We start from the raw sequence: 9,750 nt of genomic DNA, 5'->3' as shown, positions 1-9,750 counted from the left end.
GTATGGTTTTTCTTTAATAGTACACCTGATGATCAACAAGTCAAAATTGAAAAAATATAATAAATACATAAAAATGTTGTTACTATTATTTTGAAAAATGATTTTTCCATTTTTAATCAGATTGAAGCTCTTACCCATAGGCTACTGTAAATGAAATATATGCAGTGGACTGCTGCCTGGAAACAATGCTTACTGTTGTTTTAAGTAAATTAAATATTTCAGTAAAATAGTTTCTGTTTTGATTTTAATTGCCATGTCATTTGCTGACAAAGTAACTTTTTGTCACTTAATATCAACATTAAGTTTTATACTACACTTTACTCCAATTCTTTGTTACTTTATAAAAAAAAGTATTAATATTACTACTGATTACAAATAATTGTTTGAAACCTAAAGTTATACAAACATCAATTTACTTAACCTGTATAAATCTGGGTGAATAAACTACTTCTAGGTTCTCTAACTAGAGATAAGTTCAGTATTAATATCCTGACTTAAAATGCTGTGAGATATGAGCAAGTTCGTATACAAAGGGACTTGCCCAGCAATAATATAAAAATGGTTTGTAGAGTAATTATTATTTTTTTTTTTTTTTGAATTACTTGAATTTAGTGAAAAAAAAAAATACTGTCATATGCAAAAAGTCATCATTTGTTTACAAATTATAAAAAAAAAAAACATGCTTCTCTCTCTCTATCTGCCTCTACAAGGAAGAAGGAAGTTCATATGTGGCAAAAAAAAAAGAAAAGAGTGAGTTATGAAAATGCAAAGCAGCTCAAATGTAAATCACGTGATCATTATTTATTTAATCCATGTGATTTCCTTTTTTCGTAAAAGGAAGTTGGAGACAAAATAACTCAAAAGGCCAAAGTACAACTTGTGTGTGACGTTACCACAAGGGCTTCCTTATGAATTTATATAAATAAGTCACTCAACTTTGTTAACATGTTAACAAACTTTCTTTTTTGTTGTTGTTGTTGTTGTTTGTTTGTTTTTTATTTATTTATTTTTTTCTCCCCAATTTGGAATGCCCAATTCCCAATGCGCTCTAAGTCCTCATGGTGGCGTAGTGACTCGCCTCAATCTGGGTGGCGGAGGATGAATCACAGTTGCCTCCGCGTCTGATACTGTTAATCCACTCATTTTATCACGTGGCTTGTTGAGCGCGTTACCACAGAAACATAGCGCGTGTGGAGGCTTCACGCTACTCTCCACGGCATCCACGCACAACTCACCACACGCCCCACCAAGAGCGAGAACCACATTATAGTGACCACGAGGAGGTTACCCCATGTGACTCTAGCTTCCATAGCAACCGGGCCAATTGGTTGCTTAGGAGACCTGGCTGGAGTCACTCAGCACACCCTGGATTCGAACTTGCAACTCCAGGTGTGGTAGTCAGCGTGTTTACTTGTTAAGTTACCCAGGCCCCCAACATCATTTGTTAACATTATCATTTATCTTTGAGAAATCGGTGGGGTAAACAAGTTTGTTGCATAACATGTTTTAACATGATCTTGATGATGTCCATGAAAAGTCATGTATCAGTCCAAAGTCTTTCCTGGAACATCAGAACACATTCTTCAATATACAGAGACAGTCTCTTGTAAACTGTATGCAGGAGTTCACAGTTCATTATACAGGCCAAACACACTTGAGTGGTCTCATGTGATATATGTGGTATTTTAAACTTAATTCAGCAATAGTATGAATGATCAATGCAGCAGAGGTGAACATGAATGGGATTTGACCTATATGTCTGTTTCAGTTGGTTTTATCCACTTATTGTCAATTCAAGAAATGTTTCTTTCATTTGCATTAGGGGATATTGGTACTAGATAGACCTGCATGGAATCTGTGACTGCAGAATTACGCAGAAAGCTTCACAGATTTCCACTGAATTCTGAAACCATTTCTAATCTGCTTCCTGTATGAAAATATTTTGGCTAATTGATCAATGATCATGCTTTCAGCTGCTGATAAGGAAGTTATCTCCGCTCCATTTAACACATTATCCAGACTTCCAAGGAATTTTTTTCCACAATCATTTAAAAAAAAATAGAAATAAAAATTAAAAAAAGGGAGAGAGAGAAATATAAAGCATTTCATGTGGGCCAAGTAACAGGTAACAGCAGGCCACCTTAACATATAAAGCATGTGAATAGAGATTTAACATCTAAAATCTCATTCTTTCCTAACCATTTTTGGTTTGCTATCACTGCATACAAAGTTACCAGCTGTGAAAGGTAACCAATTTGCCAGTAAGTAGTTATTGTTCTACAGAGTTAAAGTGTATACACAAGTGAATTGTGGATCCATGCAGCAAGTTGTTGTAAAAATGACCTTGAGTGCCCTATTAAAGTGTCTACTCCCAAGCCATTAACAATTTACTGAATGCTACAAACACTCCATGTCCAGGTTCACTGAGGAGAAAGTGGGAAAAGAGAAAAGAAATATCAGAAAAAATATGTTACTGTACATTTAAAAGTTTACCAGAATTTTTTAAAATGGTATAATTGATTAATAACATTATCATTACCCTTATGAAAATATCCAGTAGCTACCCCACTGAAAAGACCAGCATATATTGTGTTTTGGATGCTGGTGTGCTGTTTGTTACCACAAAACTTCTTAACTAGTTTATCCAGCAAGACTTCCTTGGTCACCTGACAAAACATAATGGCAACACTTTACATTCATTTTGTTAAGGGTTTATAAAGGGGTTTATTAATTACCAATAACTCATTTACAAATGCATTATTAATCACTGATATGTGCTTATAACAACATGATAAAGGGTGACTGTCAATACCTGGCAAATAGTGAGCCATTTTACCTCAAATGTTATAAAAAGCCTAAAAACACTTATTCAACATTAGTAACATTTGAAAATGTACCTTAATGTAAAGTGGACACATATGAAGCATTTATTACAGGGTTTTCAACATTAGAAAGATATGTACATAAAGTTCTATATGGTTTAATGGTCATCAGATGTTATTATATGATATATTCTGTAAAAGGTTTATAAAGGGGTTTATTAATGACCAAAAACTCTTTTACAAATGCATTATTAATCACTGATATGTGGTTATAACATGAAAAAGGCTGACTGTCAATACCTGCCAAATAGTGAGCCATTTTACCTCACATGTTATAAAAAGCCTAATAACACTTATTCAACATTAGTAACATTTGAAAATGTACCTTAATGTAAAGTGGACACTTATGAAGCATTTATTACAGGGTTTTCAACATTAGAAAGATATGTACATAAAGTTCTATATGGTTTAATGGTCATCAGATGTTATTATATGATATATTCTGTAAAAGGTTTATAAAGGGGTTTATTAATGACCAAAAACTCTTTTACAAATGCATTATTAATCACTGATATGTGGTTATAACATGAAAAAGGCTGACTGTCAATACCTGCCAAATAGTGAGCCATTTTACCTCACATGTTATAAAAAGCCTAATAACACTTATTCAACATTAGTAACATTTGAAAATGTACCTTAATGTAAAGTGGACACTTATGAAGCATTTATTACAGGGTTTTCAACATTAGAAAGATATGTACATAAAGTTCTATATGGTTTAATGGTCATCAGATGTTATTATATGATATATTCTGTAAAAGGTTTATAAAGGGGTTTATTAATGACCAAAAACTCTTTTACAAATGCATTATTAATCACTGATATGTGGTTATAACATGAAAAAGGCTGACTGTCAATACCTGCCAAATAGTGAGCCATTTTACCTCACATGTTATAAAAAGCCTAATAACACTTATTCAACATTAGTAACCTTTGAAAATGTACCTTAATGTAAAGTGGACACTTATGAAGCATTTATTAAGGAATTGCCAACATTGGAAACCTGTGCACATAAGGTTCACTATGGTTTAATGGTCATAAGGCTTTATTATATTATATTTTCTGTGAATGAGCATGAAGATCTGAAAAGTGTTTTTGCAGAGGACTTTTGGTAACTAAGACTAGTGAAGTTGGGACAGCATTTGGAGTAGTACCATTCTTTTCACATCAACGTGACAAGGAAAGTGACAACACAAGTGAGTCAAGACATTACAGTAATGCATATAAACACAAAGCGGACTGTAGCAAAATGACATTATCCCTTATTTTAATCTCACAATAATTGTCTATTTTCTTGCATTGTGACATAAATCATGAATTAGTGCATTTTTTGTTTTTGATTCATGTAAGTATGAATATGTATTTATTAAGCATTCATAACATGTAATTAAAAATACTCACTATTTGGCAAGTGTTGCATGAAATTCACCCTTCTATTCATGTTGTTATAACAGCATATCAATGATTTATAATGCATTTGTAAATTACTTATTAGTCATTAATGAACTATTTATAAACCCTTAACAAAGGAAAAATTAATGCACAGTGTTACCATGATGTTTTGTCAGGTAACCTAAAAAATGTGCTTCATGTGGTAAAAATCTAAATTAACTGGTTTTATTCCAGTAAAAAAATATGATTTACAACTGAATCAACCCGAATGCTGTACATTAGATTGCACCAACCAAAGTAATTTTATGGGTAAATGATTAAGTAGAAGTAAAACCTTAAGGGAACAATTGCAGGTTACCCCATTTTACAGTGTGGTTACACTAATCCACTAGGTAGACCAGCTAAACCAGCCTAGACCAGCCTAGACATTCATGCTGGTCTAAACTGGCCTTTTCTGCAGGGTGCCATACACCGCACTGTTGAATGCAAGAAATATCGTCATACCAGTCAAAGTAGCTCTGTCCTTCATAGGTGCCGTCATATTGGCCATTATCAGCCAACTCCAGTTCCACGCCAAGATAGAAGTCAGGGGAGTTTTGCATGTAGCCCAGATAGCGTAAGGTACCAGTGCTGATGCGTCCAGAGGGAAGCATGATTCGGACCCTGTGCCCAATCTTCAAATCCAGGGGGGAGTGGGGTACAAAAACTCGATGAGGTCCTCCACTTCTCCAGGACCGTATACTGAAGGAAGAAGTGTTATAAGCATTAGTCCAGCATACAGAGCATGGACATCACAGTAAGTGACGAGTAGTATATCATAGACTAGTAAATGGTTTCACAACTAACTGTTACTAGTCTACGAACTAACTAGTCTACGAACCCCAAGAGGTTTATGATGGAACTGCAAGAGGTTGATTAGATGCTCCAACCAAACATTACTATACCTATTTTTTTGCAAAATTATTTTTACTTGGCTCATTGGGCATATCACAGTTTTCAAAGATTTGTATTCAACTTAACATAATCACCAGTAAATTGGCATATTATCAGTTCATAAATGTTTTCACTCTGCTCCTCACACAATGCTATCTTATGACATCTAAACAATATTACTTTAGCACATGACTTGTAAGGTGATACATTTTCATGTTTGCATTACATAAGCAACTACATTTACAAGCTTGTTTGAGTGTGATCAAACTGCATGGAAGCTCGTCTGATAGAGCGTTGCACTTGCAATGCAAAGTTCTGGGGTATGATTCCTGAAGAGCATTCAAATCGACATGAGAACCGAAATGACGTGGTTGCTTAAGCCATTGCGTTTTCCATCTCATATTTGCTTTTTCTGACTCTTTCGGTTAGGTTTAAGGTTTAGGGTAGGGAGGTCGGTTTTGTTGATTTAAAGGTGTCATGCATTGAATTTGGTGTTTTATAATGTTCACTGAGGTGCACTTATAATGTTAGTAAGATTTTTTTCATAAAAAATAGTCATAATTTAGAATAAATTGTCCATTTTCTATCCTGTTTTTGGCCCTCTGATTAAAAAGCTCAATTTTCGGGTCGTGTCTCCTTTAAGACTTCAATGTAAACGGCCACTGCTATGATTGGGCAACATCTTTGCATATAAAATAAGTGTCAATGCCCCCGCATTTATGTGTGGAATTGTTTTGAAAAGTTCGGATGGTTAAAAATGGCAACCGGAGGAATTCATCCATACATGTTTGAGAGTCTGATACCAAATCTGAAGAAAATGAACCCCCTCCACAAACATCACGGATACTGCAGTCTGTGACAGCGTGGAAAGTAATCAATCTAATTTTATATTTATTCCTCATCTATTTGTGTAATAGGTATTACTTTTTATTCTCATTTAAACAAAGACGTGACATAACGGTGTTTATCTTTATCCATAGTTGGGGCATTTTCCAATGGTGAAACATTTCCGTGTTTTACAAATGCTTTGTAACGACAAATGTTTAAACACTTGGTGCTAGCACATTTATAACTGTCAAAGAATATACTTACGGTGCAACATGTAAACATATACAGGATAAATTCACCGGTGTTTGTCGCACTATCGTTCGTCATTTAATCATCTTTCATCATATATTCAGTGTAGTGACAAACGCATATGTTGTTCATTACAATGAGTCATGTTTTCATTAAAAAGGAAAGAGATTTTCTAAATATATTGATATCAATACTCTATAGGTGCATCTGTGGCACTCTGAAAGCAATATTTATGTAAAACAATGACAACATGCTATGGGCAATAATTATTGAAGGCTGGATGCGACAAGATACACGAAGCACGCATTGAAACTAATACACATGTTCGACTGAAGTCACTAGGATCAAATCAAAAGAAAACTAAACAACATAAATCCAGCGAATAGTTTCTCATGAATAGTTCTAATATTAAGCTTGGAAATTTTGGTGAAAACATTCAAATACAAGTACATACACTATATTGCCAAAAGTATTCGCTCATCTGCCTTTAGACGCATATGAACTTAAGTGACATCCCATTCTTAATCCATAGGGTTTAATATGACGTCGGCCCACCCTTTGCAGCTATAACAGCTTCAACTCTTCTGGGAAGGCTTTCCACAAGGTTTAGGAGTGTGTTTATGGGAATTTTGGACCATTCTTCCAGAAGCGCATTTGTGAGGTCAGACACTGATGTTGGACGAGAAGGCCTGGCTCGCAGTCTTCACTCTAATTCATCCCAAAGGTGCTCTATCGGGTTGAGGTCAGGACTCTGTGCAGGTCAGTCAAGTTCTTCCACACCAAACTCGCTCATCCATGTCTTTATGGATCTTGCTTTGTGCACTGGTGCGCAGTCATGTTGGAACAGGAAGGGGCCATCCCCAAACTGTTCCCACAAAGTTGGGAGCATGGAATTGTCCAAAATCTCTTGGTATGCTGAAGCATTCAGAGTTCCTTTCACTGGAACTAAGGGGCCAAGCCCAGCTCCTGAAAAACAACCCCACACCATAATCCCCCCTCCACCAAACTTCACAGTTGGCACAATGTAGTCAGACAAGTACCGTTCTCCTGGCAACCGCCAAACCCAGACTCATCCATCAGATTGCCAGATGGAGAAGCGTGATTCATCACTCCAGAGAACGCGTCTCCACTGCTCTAGAGTCCAGTGGCAGCATGCTTTACACCACTGCATCCGACGCTTTGCATTGCACTTGGTGATGTATGGCTTGGATGCAGCTGCTCGGCCATGGAAACCCATTCCATGAAGCTCTCTATGCACTGTTCTTGAGCAAATCTGAAGGCCACATGAACTTTGGAGGTCTGTAGCGATTGACTCTGCAGAAAGTTGGCGACCTCTGTGCACTATGCGCCTCAGCATCCGCTGAGGACCTCTGTCATTTTACTTCATGGCTGAGTTGCTGTCATTCCCAATCGCTTCCACTTTGTTATAATACCACTGACAGTTCACTGTGGAATATTTAGTAGCGAGGAAATTTCACGACTGGACTTGTTGCACAGGTGGCATCCTATCACAGTACCACGCTGGAATTCACTGAGCTCCTGAGAGCGGCCCATTCTTTCACAAATGTTTGTAGAAGCAGTCTGCATGCCAAGGTGCTTCATTTTATACACCTGTGGCCATGGAAGTGATTGGAACACATGAATTCAATTATTTGGATGGGTGAGCGAATACTTTTGGCAATATAGTGTATATAACAGTCTGTAACATATGAAGCAATACAATTAACATGGATACTCACACTTGTTTTTTGCGACATCACTGTCGGGTCCAATATAGTTGGCACTGCATCAACTTTCAATTTAAGTCTCTCTGCAAAGCCTGCTTCAAACTGTGTCTTGTTTATAAAAGAATCCACAGTAAAATGAAGCAAACAAACAAACACTGTCTTACTATCTCGATCCAGGACCTCATTAAAAATAAACGTCAGCCACTCTTTCCTAATGTTAGGATCATTAGGAATCAAATGCAAAGAGTCTGTTTTCTGTTTTGTAAACTTTGCAGGCATCTTGAACCTCTTGTTGCTCCAATAATCCCTGTGTTTCTCCCTGCCGTGCCGACTCTCGTCTCATCACCATTCTAACCGCAAACCTGTGGGCGGGCCAAAGAGGCGATGATGAAGAAGTAGGCATTGACCTGTTTATGCAGAGGTAGATTTGTGCTGATGTATTCATCTCTATTACGTAATAGAGACGATGAAGTAGAAAACGAGTCGTTTAGGAATATTGGTTTCTGTAAAGCCTTTTTTTGGTCTAACAAAAAAGCTTTGAGTTCTGAAACTTACAGTATGTTTTTATAGTACTATGACCTCATATGTCAAAAGATCAAGAAAATGTTTATTTCTCAATTCATGACCCCTTTAAAACTCGATAAAGCATTAACCTTAAAATCTTCATCTGTTTAGGAGAACATTAGCTCACTTTTAGTGCCACACAGTGGACATTTCACCTCATAACTTCTATGATACATTATACCATTTTTCCACATAATCATTTTGCAAGACTGTCACCACAGTCACTTTTTTCCCCCATGAGATTGTGATAGAAATGCCAATGCCAACTAAATTGAAAACAGAATATGAAAAATTAATACAGTCATAATAGTACATTCTTATTATTTACAAATAAAAATTGATTATTGTATTAGTCATTATTACACAGCTCTCTGAATACTTGATTCTGATTGATCAGTTGTGTGCATTCTGCAGATAAATATTTTTCAATAAATTAGAAATGTCAAAATCAACACGTTAACGCATGCAAAAAATTAAAAAAGTTAAACACATTAATTTTTCTTAATCGCAATTAACGCATTTACCATTAATACAGCATAAACCAGCATAAATACTGGTTGGAAGGGTGGATCCTTTACAATGTGTCCGCCCGGGGTCATTACACTGACGCACACACAACACACAAACAGCAGTGATTCAATATCAGTAATAAAATGATGGGGAAAGGAACTCTTAACGCTATTTGTTGTACAAAACAAGCCCAGATGGGACTTGTGATAGAAATCAAGAATTTTTTCTGCCTATGTAAGGCGCATTATAATTATCACAGAAGCACGTCAAGTCTTAACTATAACCAAAACGCAGAATGAGACGTTTTTGTCATCAAGCGTTCTTTATGTGGATTTCCAACCGGCACTGCCTTTGATGCCCTGATGCGAATCATGAACGCGGCTTCAAGATTGCTGTAGAAAAGTGAATAGCCACAGTCTTCCTGCAGATTAACATTGTGGAGGATGAGAGTTTAAGAGATTTAATGCCCATTACAATGAATATGCAACCTATGTAGAGACTAGTTCTTTCAATTACTCAAACTCCCACTTAGACTTTGGGAAACATTTAATGTTACTTGAATTGGTAGGGGCCTGGGTAGCTCAGCGAGTAAAGACACTGACTACAACCCCTGGAGTCGCGAGTTCGAATTCAGGGTGTGCTGAGTGACTCCAGCCAGGTCTCCT

General features: G+C 36.5%; 1 protein-coding gene across 2 annotated transcripts in view; it reads right to left on the bottom strand.

The window, feature by feature from the left end:
• Positions 1 to 126: 126 nt before the first annotated feature.
• Positions 127 to 9,750, bottom strand: part of LOC127453890 (CAP-Gly domain-containing linker protein 4-like) — a 34,436-nt gene continuing 24,812 nt past the window's right edge. The window contains exons 8-10 of one of the 2 annotated variants that reach the window (XR_007899464.1): positions 4,779 to 5,015; positions 2,540 to 2,666; positions 2,393 to 2,423 (exon numbers count right to left, since the gene is read on the bottom strand). Coding sequence is in view for 1 of the 2 variants with exons in the window: in XM_051720647.1 (XP_051576607.1) it covers positions 2,366 to 2,423; positions 4,779 to 5,015 (295 nt within the window). In the remaining variant the exon portion in view is untranslated. Of the gene's footprint in view, positions 2,424 to 2,539; positions 2,667 to 4,778; positions 5,016 to 9,750 lie in introns of both variants that reach the window. The other variant, XM_051720647.1, reaches the window with a different exon arrangement.

Source organism: Myxocyprinus asiaticus, chromosome 16 (assembly GCF_019703515.2).
Source record: "Myxocyprinus asiaticus isolate MX2 ecotype Aquarium Trade chromosome 16, UBuf_Myxa_2, whole genome shotgun sequence".
Lineage (NCBI taxonomy): Eukaryota > Metazoa > Chordata > Actinopteri > Cypriniformes > Catostomidae > Myxocyprinus > Myxocyprinus asiaticus.
Note: the sequence above shows the minus strand (reverse complement) of the source record. Positions and strands in the feature narration are given on the sequence as shown.